Raw genomic sequence first — 18,077 nt, 5'->3', positions numbered from 1 at the left:
TGTAATAATGTAATTTTATTGTAAGTATCCCTTTAGCTTTACTGCAGTTAACTTCTCTCGGTGTGCAGTTTGTGGTAGCTTGGTTTGTTGTGCTCATATAGAAAACCAGATAGATTGTGTCAGATTAATTTACTCTTCCTGTGTGCAGAAATGTTGCATGGGCATCTTCTCAAAGACTTATTCTGACATCTAGTGTTCATTTTATAAAATTACGTCTCACGTCTAAAAACAAACATGTCACCACACCTGGATGTTTTAAAATACAGTACTTCAGGTTCTCTCTAGCTCTCTCTGTTAAAATTGTTTGCTCAGTGTGAGGTCTGTTTTCTTCTTTACTCAATAGACCCAGTTTTATATATGTGTTTTTTGGAGGATGAACTGTTACAACAAGGAAGTCATGTCTTCCTTTTAAACACTACAGTCATTGCAGGATCAATAAGGACAATTTAACTATATTGTAGCCTACTTATATTGTAACTCTTAACGGGATTAGGGACTGTGCATGCAAATATACATATTTTCTATGAAACACATGACAATCTGATGTGTCTGAATATGGGCACATCGGCATTAAGCCAAATGAAAGACAGTCCAATTATATACATCTTAATATTCAACATATTCCATGGCCTGCAACAATATTACGAGTGTGCCATCAGGATCAGGACCCTGGCGTGCACTTGTGCAAGCCCACACATCAGCCAATCAAAACAGACGTCAGGCTCTGAACTGTGCGTATTGCGTAACACTGCGTACGTGACGTCGTCCACACTGCAGTCTCTTAGCAGCTGCAGCAGTAGCACAAACACAGCCCGCCCATCAAAACCTCTGAACTTCCAACCAGCTAAAATTGAAGACAAGGTAATGTTTTCATCATGAATATTTGAAAGAGACACCTTACCATCAACCGCAAGTCGTATTCTCGAATGCTCGTTCATCCAAACCAGACGTGTGATGATGACTGACATTGGCGCGTTGTATCAAGTGACACGTTTGTTGTTTTGTCGAGAGGCCTACAATTAACTTGTCTACAATATGGATATTCACCCGGAACTTGGTTTATAAGTATGTGCCGCAAGGTCCACCTATTTGTAGGCATCAACAGCACTTTCGTGCCCAGTTAGCTTGCTTATTCATTGCTAGTAACTATGGCGTCGGACGATCGTGTGTCCAAGCTAAATATCAACAATTAGCCTAACGTGCCTGCCCTTTATAACCAGTGTTTCATTGTGAACGTGTATTCTCTTTAGCAGCACTATGATGTAATCAGCTGTAATCAAAATGAGCTCGTAAAAAACACACGTTGACTAACGTTAGATAGTTGTCAGTGAATGGTTTTCCCAGTTAACTGGTCGCCACATAAGTAATGTTTGTTTATGTCAGCCAAACCGCTACAACTACTTACTTTTAAAAAGAGAAACACTAGTTCGCTGTGCTTGTTATAACTGTCCACATACTCATTGGCATGGCATTAAATAGCCTCCAAATTAGCCCAATAACATTAGCTTTGAGGCAAAGATTTGCATTGTATAATGTATTTGTAATCACTGTCACAGTGATTGCATCACAGTATCAAACTATGCTACACTAAACTGCTACATGCATTAAAAACACAACTCTGTGGCATCATTATTTCACACATGACACATTACAACCCTTTTGTTGTTGTTTTTTGTCACTAAAGGAAAGGACCAACATGGAGGCAGCCTCTTACCTGCTGGACCCAGATCTATTGAGGGAGGTTCTTGAATGCCCTATCTGCCTGGAGACCTACAACCAGACTCAAATGAGACCTAAACTCCTGCAGTGTGGTCACACAGTGTGCCGGCAGTGTCTAGAGAAGCTGTTGGCTAATACTATAAATGGTGTGCGCTGCCCCTTCTGTAGCAGAGTGTCCCGTATGAGCAGTATCTCCCAGCTGGTCGATAATCTCACTGTGCTCAAGATCCTTGATTGCACTACATCCTGCAGTGCTGCTACTGCTGCCTTAATGTGCAAGTCCTGCTACAACCGCCTACCACGACAGTACTGCCATGACTGTGCCACATTCCTCTGCGAGCTCTGTAAAGAAGAGGGCCACCTGCATCAAGGACATTCAATCCAGCCAATCAGGGTGGCCGCTGAGCAGCGTCGTAAAGAGCTGGATGGCAAGCTGGCTTCTCTGCGTGATGTCATGAGTGAAATTCAGAAGAAAAAATCAGCTATTGACAACATTTCCAAGTCCTTGAGACTAAAGTACCAGGCAGTGCAGCAGGACTACGTGTCAGCTGAGCTACGTCTTCAAGAGGAACTCGGCCGGTCTCGAAGGACTTTCACAACTTCCATGGCAGAAGTGGAGAAGCTAAATGGGCAGGTCTTGGAGGAGCAGACATACCACCTTAACATTGCAGAGGTAAAAGTGGTGTCACGCTGCGATTATCTGACAATGCTGGTGAGGCAGAGTGATATCGCTTTGCTAAAGGATGATGGCGAAGGCAGAGATGATGAAGAGATAGATTTGAGTAGCAGCTTGCCCACCATGTTTCAGCTTCAAGAGCCCGAGCTGGTCCGAACAGAGCACACTAAACCTGTAGAAGTGGGCCAAGTGACCACAAACACTTATACTGTCAATACAGAGGATGAGGAGAGTGGGCTGGAGGTTGCACTTGAGGGTGATCTAGAGAGTGTAGCTGGGGCAATGGGGGCTACAGGTGGTGGAAGGGAGGCTCCATTGGACCTTTACAGAGACATTGACATGTTTGCCACTGTAGAAGAGGCAGCATGTGGTTCACCAAGCAGCTTTAAGTCAAAGTCCATGGATGCAGGCGGGGGGTCACCTGGAGGGGCTGGGGCAAGTGCAGGCCCCCAAGTCTGCCAGTTTGTGAAGAAGATGGGCTGCAAGGGAGCGCTACCTGGCACCTTCAATTTACCAGTCAGCATCTGTGTGACTCCACACGGTGAGGTCTTGGTGGCTGACCGTGGAAACTACCGCATCCAGATCTTCAACCGCAAAGGTTTCCAGCGTGAGATCCGCCGCAACGCCAGTAGCATCGACAACTTTGTTCTGAGCTTCCTCGGAGCTGATCTGCCCAACATCATCCCCTTATCCATTGCCGTCACTCCTCAAGGCCTGATTGGGATCACAGACAACTACGATAACTCAGTTAAGGTCTACACTATGGATGGACAATGTGTGGCCTGCCATAAGACGCAGCTGATTAAACCCTGGGGCATTACCGCCACGCCATCAGGCCAGTTTGTTGTGTCAGATGTGGAAGGAGGCAAACTATGGTGTCTAACAGTGGACCGCAATGTAGGTGTGGTCAGCTACAACCGATTGTGCTCTGCTGTGCGGCCAAAGTTTGTGACGTGCGATGCGGCTGGAACAGTCTATTTCACCCAGGGTCTAGCCCTGAACTTTGAGAAACGTCACAATGAGCCCTACCTCGAAGGTGGCTTTTCTATTGGCTCTGTAGATAAAGATGGTCAGCTGGGAAAGCAGCTCAGTCACTTCTTCTCAGAGAATGAGGACTTCCGCTGCATCACCGGCATGTGTGTGGATATCAATGGGGATTTGCTGGTAACGGACAGTGGCAGAAAAGAAATCCTCCAGTTTCCCAAAGAGGGTGGATTCAAAGTTCTCATCCAGGAAGGTCTGACCTGCCCCGTAGGAGTGGTCACGACCCAGAAAGGACAGCTGCTGGTGATTGATTGTTGGGACCACTGTGTCAAAGTCTACACTTACCTTCAGAGGAGGCACTCCTCCACTTCCTAGAGGGACAATTCAGTCTATCTGGACATGAGCATGAGAGATGTATTAGGTATGTGTGTTTGAAAAAGGTAGACTCACACTGTAACCTGTCACTTTAGTTTGACTGCAGACTAAATGAGAATTATAGTCAAACTGGTTCAGTTTGAAACCCACTGCATTTTATTGTAATCAAATAAAATGATGCTACTTAAGCTGCCTATTATCTAATAATTTAAATGACAAACAAAACTTGGTAAATTGTTTTACTACAAATAATACTTGCAATAGAAGCCAACCATTTTGAGGCTGCTGCAGTCACAGTTTACTGATGCATGCACCATTCAGCCGGAATGTGTGTGATGTATGGCTTTCACTAATCTGGCTCAGACATGCAAAAAAGAAATATGATAAAGAAAAGCTGACATATTTGCATATAAAATGAAGCATACCAAGGCTTTGGGCCTGTGAAGCACTTTATTATTGACACAACACTGTTTCCTAGTGTGAGGTTTTAGTAGCACAGGCTAACATCGATGTTGCTGAATGCAGCAGGCAGCTTTAATGTTTACTGTGCAGTTAGCTAATGGCAAACGGTAAGAAAGTATACAAATTCATTGGATTTCATTCAGGGAACATTAAGCTTAGAATATTATCTTACCGACAGGATAGAGGGTTGAAAAACTAAATTACAACATGATAGGCAATGGTGTCATTTTCCTGGCTGCTGCGGGTTAACACTTCTTTGAGGGTAATGCAAACAGAATCAGGGTTACTGATGTTTAATTTGTAGGCCACATTATTATCATTTTGTCCTGGTACCTAATTAATACTGCCTAGCTAGCATATGTGCTGTGTATTTTGAATCAGCGCACCAGCTTAAAAAGCAAATATTACAAAAAAGCTAATGTATGATCGACAAACAAAAAACGTTCTGTCCATTCTTTCATTCAACCTCTCCATGTGAGTTACAAGCCACTGCCTCACTTGTGTCACTAGGAGGCAGGCTAACCTTCTGCAAGATAACATGTCATCTGCCCCATACTGTATCCTATTTTAGTCAAACGTATACAATTTCAGGCCTCTACATCACCTTCTGTTTGCCTTTCATTTAACCTGAACCATGAAAGTAGCTTTGATCACTTACACTGTAGCTCCCACTTGTCAGACAGAATTGTGTCCATTGTTATTAGCGTACCAAATGTTCAAGATCATTTTTATAACATGAAAGGCTTTAAATTGCATTATTATTTTATTATCTAAGGACTAACCTTCAACTAAATCATGCAATCTTCTATCAATTACTTTTTCTTTTTTTTTTCCAGTAAAGCCGACACCAAAAAATAGCTCTAGCACCTGGACCACATAATCACACATCTGGTATTTTTACAACCTAAATAATCTTTAGAAACGTTGTTCAAACCTCTTCCAGAGAACTTTTGCCTTGCCATTGTTTCCATGCCTGGTCTGTGGTTACACAATCTTTATGGGAAAACCTTCAGGAGTGTTCAGAATATCATTGCAAATATAATAATATGAGGTGAATACTCGCACACCAAACCTGGCTCTGTTGGTTGCATGTTGCTATGTCACCATCAGGTTTTTATTTAACACTAGACAACTTGCAACCTGAGACAACAGCCATATACCGTGTTGTTGAATAAGTGGAAGTCAACATTAAATTCATCTTCAGCTTAACTGATTTCTGGGTCCATATGAAGCATTAGAAAGCTGCTTTTGTCAGGTAAAATACAAGTAAAAAAAGACACTTTTAATCGTAATATTTTGTGAAATATGGGGAATCAAATTAATCATGGAAACCCCGCCCTGTTTGTATCTGATGTCCTTACGTTCGTAGATAGTTAATATGCCTTCCTGCCAATACGTATCTTCTTGATATGCTCATAAGAGTTTATCATATACTAACTCAGCCTTAAACATGGTTTCACAAAACTGACCTTAACTCTGCACCTGGAGCCCTATTTAACAGAAGAATACAAATATATTTAAAGCATCTGACTGTGTTGTAAACAATAATTGTGTGTGATATTTCAAATAAGTAAAGTGTTGAGGTCAAGGGATAAATAGATCTGAATTTGAGTACACGGTGAAGTTAGTTATTTCCTTGTGCTTTTTCACTTTACATTACATATTTGTTTGAATTGTTATGCCAATTACAACACTAAAGTAATAGCTTGTGATTCAAGATTGTCTCAGCTGCATGTCAACCTTGCCATAAAAAAACACTGTTCTTGAGTGCTTTCACTTTATTCATGGTAAATAGAAGTAGTTATCTCTAGAATATCCAAACGTTAAACAGAAAAATCAAGTGTCCTTGTGTCAGTGTACGGAACTTCAGTGTTTCACATCTGAATACGTATTTTTCCATGTAATTGAAGAGAAATGTTTCCCTTCGATGATTTATACCAATGGATCTTAATACCGCCATGTGTCCACACCTTATGTTCATGAACCAAACTCCCAAGTGTTTCAGGTGTATTGACCTTTGGAGGCTGTGCATTTTACACAGCACAGACATCTTTATGTAGTCATATTCATGTTTGTATTGTTGATTATCTGAGTGCAATAAACATTTACGAAACAACTAAAAATACATGGATGATTATTTTGTCCTCATTTATTAAATATGTATAGTCATACAATTGTATGTTTTCTTTGTGACTGTATTCAAAGCATATCTCTTTTTGGTCCATACTTTGCCACTTTTTGAGTTCCATTCATTTTCAGTTCATGCTGAGATAAGTGGTGGGTGACAAAAATATCCAGGATGATTCTAAGTTTCTAAAGCATTACACATTCACTTTAAGGCCTAGTCATGTCTTGATGTCGGGTTCGAAGAAGTATTCAGATCCTTTACTTCAGTAAAAGTATAAAAACATCAACAAATAGATTCCAATGAAAGTACTATCAACAACATAAGTTAATGTAGCTAAAAAACACTGCTTGAAACAGTATTTTGTCAATCAGATTTAGTGATGCATTTCAGAATACATTTTTTCATAATCAATTTGGTTGAAATTAAATCTCTGACACATGGATAATGTCCCTTTCATAAAGCATAGTACTTCTCTGTGCGTTTTCAATCCTGGTCCTCCTCGACCCAAAAATATGTCTTTTTTTTTGAAAACCCAGTTTCCAGCCATACTGAATGGCCGGACTGAAAAGGAGCACTTTTTAGGATCACGGATGAACAGGATTAAAAAAACACCATTTAAAATGGAACAGTGCTGCTCCGAATATGCTTTCAGGCTGTTAAGTCACACTGATGATTAATTCAATCCATGCAGAGCTTGTGTTTCCTTTTCACCAGAAGGAGAATCTGGGCAGGATACAATCTTTAAACATAACCACGTTTAATTTATAGTCTGACAAATGTATGACCTGGCTCTACTTTTCTTCAGTGTGTATTTGTATGAAATGGAGTTCCTTGACTTAGAACATGTTTGCTTTATTTAGTTACATTTGAAACTCCTGGAGGCACCCTAGTGTTATCCATACCCACACATTACAATTATATGAAAAATGCCCCTTTGGCAGATCCCCCTTTCCTCTAAAATGAATATGAAAATATGTCAATTCATCCCTCTATAATTCAGCACTAAATCTTTTTGGCCTTCTACCTGTGTGTGAGCACACACTCACCTTTCTGGTACTGCATCCAGAGTTGCTGCTGGGCCTTCTTGCTGGGAAAGTAGATGCTGCAACCGAGCTCAGAGCCGTACAGCGCCTCAGACACGTAGTGGCTGCCATATTGATGGAGAAAAGCCAGCAGCTCCTCGCGTGTGCTCTCAGCTGACAGTGTCTTCAGCACCTTAGAAAAGCCTACCAGGTCAAGAAGGAGATGGAAGAGTAGGGATTTTTGTATGGGGTTGGATATTCAGCCTAATGGTGCACATGTGTTGTGATCTGAAGTTCATCAGGATTATTGAATGCAGAAAGCTTCACAAATAATGAGAATGAAAGGTAGGTTGGCTAAATATGCAGAATATACTGTATATTAAAGCTGTTTAGTCTGGTAGAAGTTATTGATAAATTATTATCACTTATATTGAGGTGCTTTGTTATGCTAGGAAATCACAAGGTCACATTATTGAGGCACTGACCTGTAGATAAGGTGATGGAGCTGAGTTTGACTTTGTACAGATTGCTGCGCACTCTCCACTGTTGAACCATAGGATAGCCTGCTGCCTCACTGAATTGGGCATCCCCTAAGAATAAAAACAAATTAAACAAGGAGAACAATTAATACCAAAAGAGAGATACAAGAAATACAACAAACAGAACAATTTAAAACACATTATAAAACTCAGAAAGCAGCTGGAATTCAAGATAAATGAGTACATAAATAAAAATCCATAATTTCATTTGGAACCTATTATTGCCATTTCATTATTTATTATCACAGCCTATATCCCAGCTGCTCCCGGATCAATGGCTGATATATAGTGCAACTCCAATTGGATTGCTGACATTAGAAGAGGGAGCAATCTCGCCTTTCACTACAATTCAATTACCGAACTTTCACACCAGTTTAGAAATAAAGCCACAAAAGTGTAGAGCAAGGGGAAAAAAATAAATGAACTACTTACGCGAACCTTGATCCTTTACCTCCGCAAAATGGTTTACACCGAGACATTCATGCACGGTGAAGAAAAGGCTATTTCGTTTCTAAAGGCGTGTGTGTGTGTGTGTGTGTGTGTGTGTGTGTGTGTGTGTGTGTGTGTGTGTGTGTGTGTGTGTGTGTGTGTGTGTGTGTGTGTGTGTGTGTGTGTGTGTGTGACCAGTATGGTGAACGCAGAGCCCAAGTATAAATCTCAGGGGTCAATTTGGATCAAATGCCAATTTAGCTAATGGAGGGATTAAGGAGCAGAGTTGGGGCAGGTTTCAAGCCAAATGTCTAAGTGACTCTTTCCCCCCCAAGATGGGGTGGAACAGTCACGGAAAGGATAAAAGGATAAAAGGATGAAGCAGCAGGCCCGGCACACGTGCATGTCTGGAGAGTTTATACTTAATACTTTGTGTTTATGAAAGTGTGGCCCAATTCCAATCCACCCCCTACCCCTACACACTACCCATCCGTTTGCGCGGAGGGTCCGCCACCTTAAGTCCTGTTCCAAACCTACGAGTGTGGAGGGGGAGTGGGTTATCAAGCCTTCAAACAGCGAGTCTGCATCGGTGCTGACTTCACCTGCAGCCCTACCTGACCGGACTCAACGCTGTGTGTGTCCATCAGGAAACAAGCTGTTTACAAACAGTTCCTGCAAACATTCACTGATAAATTGCGATGTTAACAACCTCATGATAACCTCATATATTTTTTAACTTAGGATCATACTTGTAAATACAAGTATGATCCTAAGTCATACCTATGCATTTTATTATAAAGTTGTGTATATTTACAGACTGTTGCACAAACTAAGAAGCTTATAAACAACAGGTTTAAAACACAATGAAAGATGTTTGGAGTTTTATTTTAGTTATTAATTTTATTTTTTGTCCAAGAGATGCTGATTTGAAACCGTTTTTGATTTGATGACCAGTGACCATGAATAGAATGGGTCGTAGAAAGATAATAGAGCTGCCACCTGATAATGCAATGACTCAAATCTATTTGTCTAAAACTTTCAACAAGACAAGAGAAAAAAGACCCCAAACTCACTCACCTGTGAGGAGCTGCATGTTGGGCAGGGGCTCGGACAACACCCCCCGACATTGTTCCTCGACTGGCAAGGGGATGACCATGAGACCGTCGGCTAGCTGCGGAAAGTCCTTGATGAAGTTGTTGTCCCTGATGGGGAGAGAGAGAGAAAGAAGGCCATCATTTATCACTCAAACATGAGGTAGCAGTTTACTTGACAATTAAGAGATTCAATATTACAAGGCTATCATCTTAGTACAAAGAATTTGTATAAAAAACAATAAAAAAGACAGACCCTGGGCACCTGGGCCTGTATATTCGTGGTATTTTGTTTGCACAATACTTAATAATACATGAAAACAACTAAACAACAATACATCCAGACATGTTTCCGTGCATTGGCAGCTGCTCGCTTCCTGAATCATTCAGAAACAGAATTCAATGCGTCATTTTTCCTGCATCTTTCTCTATGATACTATTTTATTTGATCATTAAATGAATAGACTCATTGGTGGCTAAACATGAGTGAGAAATATACTGTATTATCTACACATTAAAGTGTAGACTCTAGTCATGTTGGTTATTATTTGTTGTTCTATTTATGTTTTTATGTTTCATGTGGAACTACTTGAGCAGGTCTGAAAAAGAGATCAATGATCTCAATGGGATTCATCTGTATAAATAAAGGTTTGAAATGAATTCATCCCATCCACAAGTGACAGAATTAACTCACTGTTTGGTAGGGGTGTAACGGTTCACAAACATTTCGGTTCGGTACGTACCTCGGTTTTTGGTCACGGTTCGGTTCCGTACCTTTTCGGTACAGCAGAATTTTTTTTCACAAAACAAAACATATATATATTTTTTTTTATTATTATTAAACTGTGAATAATGTATTCACTCAAATAAATACAAAATATAATAAAATAAACATTAAGGTGCATTTCGATGAACTGAAATAATCTGTATTTGAACTTTACTGTACAAGTACTCACAAAACATAAACTATTAGTTTTGGGTTTTTAATTATTATTAAACTGTGATTATTCACTCAAATAAATACAAAATATAATCAAATGAACATTAAGGTGCAGCATTTCGATGAACTGAAATAATCTGTATCTGAACTGTACTGTACTGTACTGTACTACCTAAGCAGCCAGCTTGACATTAGGACTTGCTTGTCATTGTATTTTCATGTTGTTTAAAGAAAGATGAACTTGTCCACATGGCTGCTGAAAGGGCAAATCTGCTGGCACTAGCAATGTCTCCTGCTGTGGAGAAAACCCTCTCGCTAGGGACAGAGGTAGCAGATACAGCCAGTTAGGGCTTTGCTAACATGGCAACATAAGGATATTTGGCGTTTATAATAGCTTTGACTCGGTCTGAAGTTTTTGCGAGTGGTGGAGGCTAAATGCTAGCGGGAGTTGGGTTTGCACTTCAGTCTTTTTTCTTTTGGTACCGGTTATATTCATGTTCGAGTGTGCAAGTTTGATGTATTGCCAGCCGCGTAACCAATCTTAGTTGAACAATGCCGACAAACAGCTTTGGTTTGGTCCACCTGTCTTTGTCCGTCATCCTTGTACGTAACTGCGAAACCAAAATGTTCCCAAACCGGAGACTTCAATGATGCTGGAGGATTTTCGAGCTCAACTTTATCTGCGTTCGCCATTAATTTTCGATAGTTCCTCAAATTACCGACTAAATTTGAACGCATCCCTCTGACCAGCTCTCATAGCATGCCCTCTCATCCAATGAAATGACTTGCTCGCTCTATGACGCGCTGAGCCCAATGGGAGCAAATTACTCTGAATGCTGCGACGCAGCACCTCAGATTACTTCCAAGAAGTTGTTCACTTTCTCAATTTTTTACGTTTAACGTTATATTCGTTCGGTACACTTCGGTACACACGTGTACCGAACCGAAGGGCCCGTACCGAATAATTTCGGTACGGGTACGTGTACCGTTACACCCCTACTGTTTGGGTTAACATCAATAACATGGGTACAAAGCCAAGATGTGTGTGTTTGGCAGATAAATAAAGTAAACAGCTGTGTCCTCATATTTGAGGGCTGGGTAGAGAGCTGCATGCAAAGATAAGATAGACCCCTTGGAATCTCTCTCTTTCTCTCTGCTAGAGATGATAAGTACAAGAAAGAATTGCAAAGTTAAAGGAAGCGCGAGGGAAGGGAAGAGGAAAACAACACACATAACATCTCTCTATGATAGTGAGAGGTTGCAAAGAAAACAAGTGGATGCAAATGGAGAATATATATCTAAATGGATGCGCTATTCTCTAAACAGAGCCTTTTTCACTTTCCCATCTATTTGCACTGTCGTGGTATATCACAGCGGACACATCACTTGCAAAATAAATAGCAGTAGTCCAACAAGTAGAGAGATGGTGCATGTTCCGTTCCATTTTTCTTGAGTGGATAGACCGTTCTGGTTGAACCAAAGCAGTTGCAGTTCATCTCCTGTCAAAAAGATAAGTTGTCCTGCTGCATTTTAAGAGAATGGCAAGCAGCAGCAACCTCTCCCATAATCCACTTTTATGGGACCAAGGCTCAGACCTTGTGCCACAGAGACCCCTCTCGGTTCTCTTTCTCTCTCTCTTTACTCCTCTTACCACAAAGCCTGTTAGAAGCAATCACAGCCTTAGTGTTACAGTGCAGGGATGGGAGGATTGACTCAAGGGCAGAGGATGAGAGAAAGAGAAGAGGTGCTGTAAAAAGATCATCGTGGCTTATTCTCACAGAAAACATATTGATTGCTAAAGTAAATCAGCCAGGTTCACGCTGAGGCTCAGAGAACCTTAGGAGGTGTATGCACCAAGACGTTATCTAGCTTTATGGATTTTTTTTGGAGCCCAGATGTGGAATGCCTTTTTCTTTTCGGCCACTTTGCTGACACCACCCAGTCACATTCTAGGATTTGAAAGACATTCATTTTAAACCTTTATTTATACAGATAAATCCCATTGAGATCATTGATCTCTTTTTCAAGGGAGACCTGCTCAAGTAGTTCCACATAAAACATAAATAGAACAACAAAAGGACATCATACAGCATAATTTACATAATTATCCACATGAGCAGGTACCAATAGCTTCCGATTGACTAGCATCCAGCCGAGCTTTAAAAACATTTAGTGGCACCAGATTGTTCAGTTTCCATTTAATTTGCAGACTGTTCCAAGACAGAGGAGCTGCGCATCTAAAAGCTGTCTTCCCTAAGACAGTCCTAGCAGTTGGCACATTTAATAAAACCACAGAATTCGATCTCAGGCAGTAGCCACTTACAATGTTCCGTGAGATCAGGGACCAGATGTAGGATGGAAGTTTCCCTAACATGGCTTTGTATATAAAAATGTACCAGTGACTGAGCCTCCGTACAGTTAGTGAAAGCAAACCAGCCCTTGCATACAGGGTACAGTGATGGGTTAATGCTTTACAGTTTGTCACAAATCTCAGTGCACCGTGATACGCAGCATCTAATTTGACCAGGCAATTGGCAGGTGCATTCATATAGACCAGATCCCCATAGTCCAGCACAGGTAAAAAGGTCACAGTGACTAGCCTTTTCCTGGCCTCAAGCGAGAAACAGGACTTGTTCCTGTAGAAGAAACCTAGCCTAACCCTCAGCTTTTTAAGCAGGTTATTGACATGAAGTTTAAAAGTGAGACAATCATCAAGCCAGATACCAAGGTATTTGTAACAGGTAACCACTTCAAGTTTTATTCCTTGCGTAGTTACAAGTGACATATCGTAGTGACATATGGTATAAGATGGCGATGTATCTCGTAGTTAACTGCATTTGCTGAAAAGTGAGAATTAATGGAGAATAAAAAAATGGTATAGCCTAGTGCCTCAGGTCTTTGCTGTGCCTGAGTTTACATAACATATTATATCCTTAACCTCCTAATACTTCTTCTTCAATCCTTGAGGGAAAGAAACACCTCGAGCAAGGACAGATTGTTGTGGCATCTGTCCATGTTCGCACAGGTTCAGTTGCGATACAGTAAATTCTAAAGAGACGAAGTGTCAATCCTGTATATTTGTGATGTGTTGTTCTGTCAAGGCCACAGTTGCTTTCAGTAGTGTAGGAATGTGTATATAGCTAGAAGGGAGCTTAAAGCATATATTCAGTAAAGTGCTTATTAAAAGTGGAGGCATTGAAAAGTGTACTCCTTATCCCAGTATATGTATTTTATTTTTGAAGTGCTATGTTGCAATAAGCCATTTTTTTCTATCTTTCTTTGTAAAGGAAATCATGGTTGGCTTGCTCAAATAATGTATGAAAGGAAAAAAGGAGGAGGAGGAGACATGTATCTGTATTTCTACAACCCATCACACATTGTGGTGAATAAGATGAGCCAGTTGATTGTCTTTCAATAAAGATCTTCTCAATATTACACAAATGGTAGCCATATGGATTCATTGTTAGCTGGCCATGGCTAACTTATCTCACCTAACTGATAAGATCGACTTTCCTTAACCAGCTTAATCACAACGAGCAAAAACCTGGCAATAGAGCTAATAGGAAACACTAATGTGTGTGCTAACCCGATGATATCGCTTAGTGAGACCTAAATGAGAAAGAGCATCATTATTCATCATTATAAGTTACACCTTTTCCTGCAAGTACAAGTCAAAAAGCCTGCTGTGCAGCCACCAGCGTGAATTTGCTTACACAGCTGGGTCTTTTATATATTATTATAAACTTGTTGAGTTAGAAATTAATATAGCAATAGAATACAACAAACCTTCTTTGTAGCTTCCATGTTTCCACTTTAAGCTCATGATTACACTGAAGTCTGAACAACTGTGTGAGGTCTGCACTTTCCGAATGCCATTGTAGTTACTGGTGTAAAACATTTGTATTCATTTGTTGACGTGCTGTTCGTTTTCATTCTAACCCTGCACAAGTATATATTTTGTTTCACATAGCAATACATTAATGTATGATAGCTGAATTCCAATATCTGTTCCAACATTTTTGAGTCCTTGCATTTGCCTCCTGACTTACTGCCAAATGCCGCACAATGCAATATGTTATACCAATCATAGGTAAAATAACACTTCAGTTTTGGTTTAATATGTGCAATAACGAACATATAATACAATTCACTAGTGAATGTATATCTAGAAAATAACACTCACACACTACACTGTCTCATACCTCTTCCAGGGATTAAGGTTACAATTTGAATGTTGGATTTTATTCTTCTGCATCATTATGTCTGATTTACTCATCCAATTCCATCAAGCGTAAAGGCCTTAAATCAGGGGTGGGGAACCTTTTTCCTCTTAAGGGCCATTTCAATTTTTTCAACATCCTCCGGGGGCCGTAAACAAATATTGACCTCTGCTTAAAAATACTAAAATCACAGCCCATTCATTTCGCCTTTCTTTCATGCTGTGCAAAGACAAATCAACCTCTTAATCCAGATATCTTACCATGACTCGCGTATGCACGCACATGCACGGTTGTGTCATGACCACCAAAACAGAAAGATATGGACACATGTGTGCACATTTATTTAGTTTCCTATCGATGTGAACATGATTTAAGTGGGGGGGGGGGGGGGGACCTAACCTCCTCTTGGGGTTCCCCTGGGAAGATTTTTTTTTAAATGTTGAAGTTAAAAGCATCAATCTGGTGCACTTTGAGAGCAACATTAGGAGATCTATGATACATCTCTCAACATCCATATGAAACAGAACTGTAAGCAGATTTTCTTTTTCTTTATGGATATTTTACAAATCACTCCCCTTTCAAACTGTATTCTTGTTTATTAATAACAACTTTTTTTTACTGTCATATAGTATTTTATACCCGTTTACTTTATTCTCTTATTTTTTTATAACTATAATGATCATATAAAGATGTGCCTTTAACTCACTGGTTATATAAAAAGCTTCTTATATTCGTTAGCATAGCTAGCTAACCAGATGCTAATAACAACAAAGTTATTGACTGTATGATCAGTATGACAGATGAGCAGATCGCCACCGGGCTTTCAACGCAAAAACTATAGGTTACTTACGTAACCCCAGGACTCAGAGTAACATGTAGTGAGATGTCTCACTATGGGATGCGCCTCATCGCGGAGCAAACAGAAGCATCAATCTCATTACTGGTGATCTTGATGTCAGCGTCAGGGAATCCACCCCCTATAAGTAGCTTGCGCTACGTCGCATGCGTCATTCAAAATAGGCACCTCTTCTCGCTTCACCATAGCAAGGAGGGCCGTCTGGTGAGACATCTCACTACATGTTACTCTGAGGCCTGGGGTTACGTAAGTAACATATAGTTCTCATTCATAACAATCCGTTCGATGTCTCACTATGGGATATTGTAGCTCCCGTATTGCCAGACGAGCTTATCTCGAAATTCACCAAACCAACCAGAACTTAACAGGTAGAGCTCTGACTCAACATGGTGCCCAGCACTGCTCGGGCCACACTAGGAGCAGAGACACCTAGCCTGTAAAAGCGGACAGAAGTGAGCGGCGAGGACCAGCTCGCCGCTGCACAAAAGTCTTGGATGGAAACACCCTTGAACAAAGCCCAGGATGTAGCCAGACCACGAGTCGAATGAGCACGCAGACCCGAAGGTGCCTGCAAACCCTGACTCGTATAGGCCAAAGCAATTGCCTCCACAATCCAGTAGGAGAGCCGTTGCTTAGTAACGGGCTTGCCCTTCTGAGGGTTAGCCCAGGACACAATAGCCGCGTTCACACTGCGGTACTTTTCCCACAAAGGTTCATGCGAACTTAGTTCATGCGAACTCTTTAGTTCTCATGAACTAAGTACAGATCGCGTTCACACCAGAAAAAGTCCCTGGGGGTGGATTAGGCAAATGAGCCGCTGACGTCACTTCTTCTTCTTCTGCTTTGGGTTTACTGGCAGGCCGCAAACCACTTCACGGCGTATACTGCCGCCCAAAGTCCCCGGGCCGGAAGTCCCCGGAGTTGGGGAAGGCTTCAGTAGAAGCTGCTGGGACTCCCAGCAGCTTCTACTGAAGCCTTCCGAGTAAATCGCCAGAACGCCGACACCTCCTCATCTCCACCGCTCCCATGTTTTATTTTGTGTTGCCATAAGTTAGTCTCTCTGCGTTTCTGCGCTGGGCTAATGCTAATGCTAATAATGCTAATGCGAGGATAATAAAATGGCGGCTTCACAACACTTTTTGGGAGTTTTACGGGGCGTGGTTTGCAATTCGCCCAGCCAATCAGAAATATAGCTCTTTTCTCAAAAAAGAGCCGCTCGAAAGTCCCTGCTCTCTAGCAGGGACTTTCGAGGGGGTAAAAAGGTTCGCATAAACTACTTTTAGTACCGGCTCTTTTTGGTGTGAACGCGATCATGAACTAAGTTCGCATGAACCTTTGTGGGAAAAGTACCGCAGTGTGAACGCGGCTAAAGAGTTGGTCATTATGACGAAACTCTTTTGATCTGTCCATATAGGTGCGTAAAGCACGAACTGGACACAGCAAATCCGGCTGCTGTTCCCCGGAGGAACACAGCGGCGGAGGAAATGCCTCAATGTCAATTGGGGTACATGAACCAACCACCTTAGGTATAAAGGCAGGGTTGGGCTTCAACAACACTCTCGTTTGCCCTGGGGCGAACTGAGTGCATGAAGGATGTACAGATAGCGCATGAATGTCACTGACTCGCTTGGCGGATGCCAGGGCCAGTAACAGCACTGTCTTGAGTGACAAGTGCTTCATGTCAGCTTCTTCAAGGGGTTCAAATGGGGTTAGAGTGAGCCCATGTAAAACCACTGCCAAGTCCCATAAGGGCACCAGTGACCTGGAAACAGGGAGGAGCCTGCGAGCCCCTTTCATAAAACGGCAGACCAAAGGATGTTGGCTAGCCGTCTTTCCCTCCAAGCCCACATGGCATGCAGCAATAGCAGCCAGGTACACTTTGATCGTAGAGAAAGCTCTGTGTTTATCAATCAAGTCCTGTAGAAATGATAAAATCACCCCGACAGGACATTGAAAAGAGATGTGCCCTTTTTGAAGGCACCACTCCTCAAACACCCTCCACTTACGGAGCGTCCACACTACAGCTTCAAAAATAGCTTGGAGCTGGGCATGTCTGGAGCTTGGGGATTTTATTCAAGCAACACGACCAACAACCAATCACATGAATCTCCCGCCCCCGACATACAAAGCAAAAACCCCCGGGGATTTTATGCGAGCAATATATATATAAACTCCCCAAACAGGCGAAAACCTACCAGTTTCCCCCACTGTCTCTGCCACCTCCCTCCATGCCTGGTTCCTCCGGTTTGTATCCCGGTAGGTGAAGAGGGTCTGGTCATACAAAACCGGGTGATTTGCTACGGCGATAGTTAGTTTCTCCTCCGACTTTTTTTGAAATATAGAAATGAACGGCGGGATATCTCTCCCAGCTTAGACGCGGTTTGATTGGCTACGGCTTCAGCTGTCAGATTTTGGGAAACGGGATTTGATTGGCTGGCGCTGGCTACTCCGGCGTCTCCGGAGACGCCTGAGACGGACCGCTCTGCTACCCACAATTCAGTTCGGCGAAAAAGCGCGGCTACGTGACGTCACCCCATTGAAAGTGAATGGGCAGATTGGAGCTTTCGACGCTGTAGTGTAGACGGGCCGTTACAGTCATAGAGAGACCTGGTGGAGGAAGCTCTCGCACTCTGAAT

General features: G+C 41.7%; 2 protein-coding genes across 3 annotated transcripts in view; one reads left to right on the top strand and one right to left on the bottom strand.

The window, feature by feature from the left end:
* The window catches only part of LOC117455880 (astrotactin-2-like), a 337,211-nt gene that overhangs the window by 54,669 nt on the left and 264,465 nt on the right, over positions 1-18,077 (bottom strand). The window contains exons 14-16 of one of the 2 annotated variants that reach the window (XM_034095512.1): positions 9,412-9,536; positions 7,852-7,956; positions 7,391-7,570 (exon numbers count right to left, since the gene is read on the bottom strand). In XM_034095512.1, the coding sequence (XP_033951403.1) occupies positions 7,391-7,570; positions 7,852-7,956; positions 9,412-9,536 (410 nt within the window). Of the gene's footprint in view, positions 1-901; positions 988-7,390; positions 7,571-7,851; positions 7,957-9,411; positions 9,537-18,077 lie in introns of those variants that run through there. The other variant, XM_034095513.1, reaches the window with a different exon arrangement.
* trim32 (tripartite motif containing 32) lies at positions 781-6,341 on the top strand. Its single transcript, XM_034095514.2, has 2 exons — positions 781-861; positions 1,685-6,341. Exon 2 carries the CDS (start codon positions 1,697-1,699, stop codon positions 3,752-3,754), a length of 2,058 nt encoding a protein of 685 aa, XP_033951405.1. The 5' UTR covers positions 781-861; positions 1,685-1,696; the 3' UTR covers positions 3,755-6,341.

The sequence above is a fragment of the Pseudochaenichthys georgianus genome, chromosome 12 (assembly GCF_902827115.2).
Source record: "Pseudochaenichthys georgianus chromosome 12, fPseGeo1.2, whole genome shotgun sequence".
Taxonomy (NCBI): Eukaryota; Metazoa; Chordata; class Actinopteri; order Perciformes; family Channichthyidae; genus Pseudochaenichthys; species Pseudochaenichthys georgianus.
The sequence above is the reverse complement of the archived record's forward strand: the minus strand, read 5'-3'. Positions and strand labels throughout refer to the sequence as shown.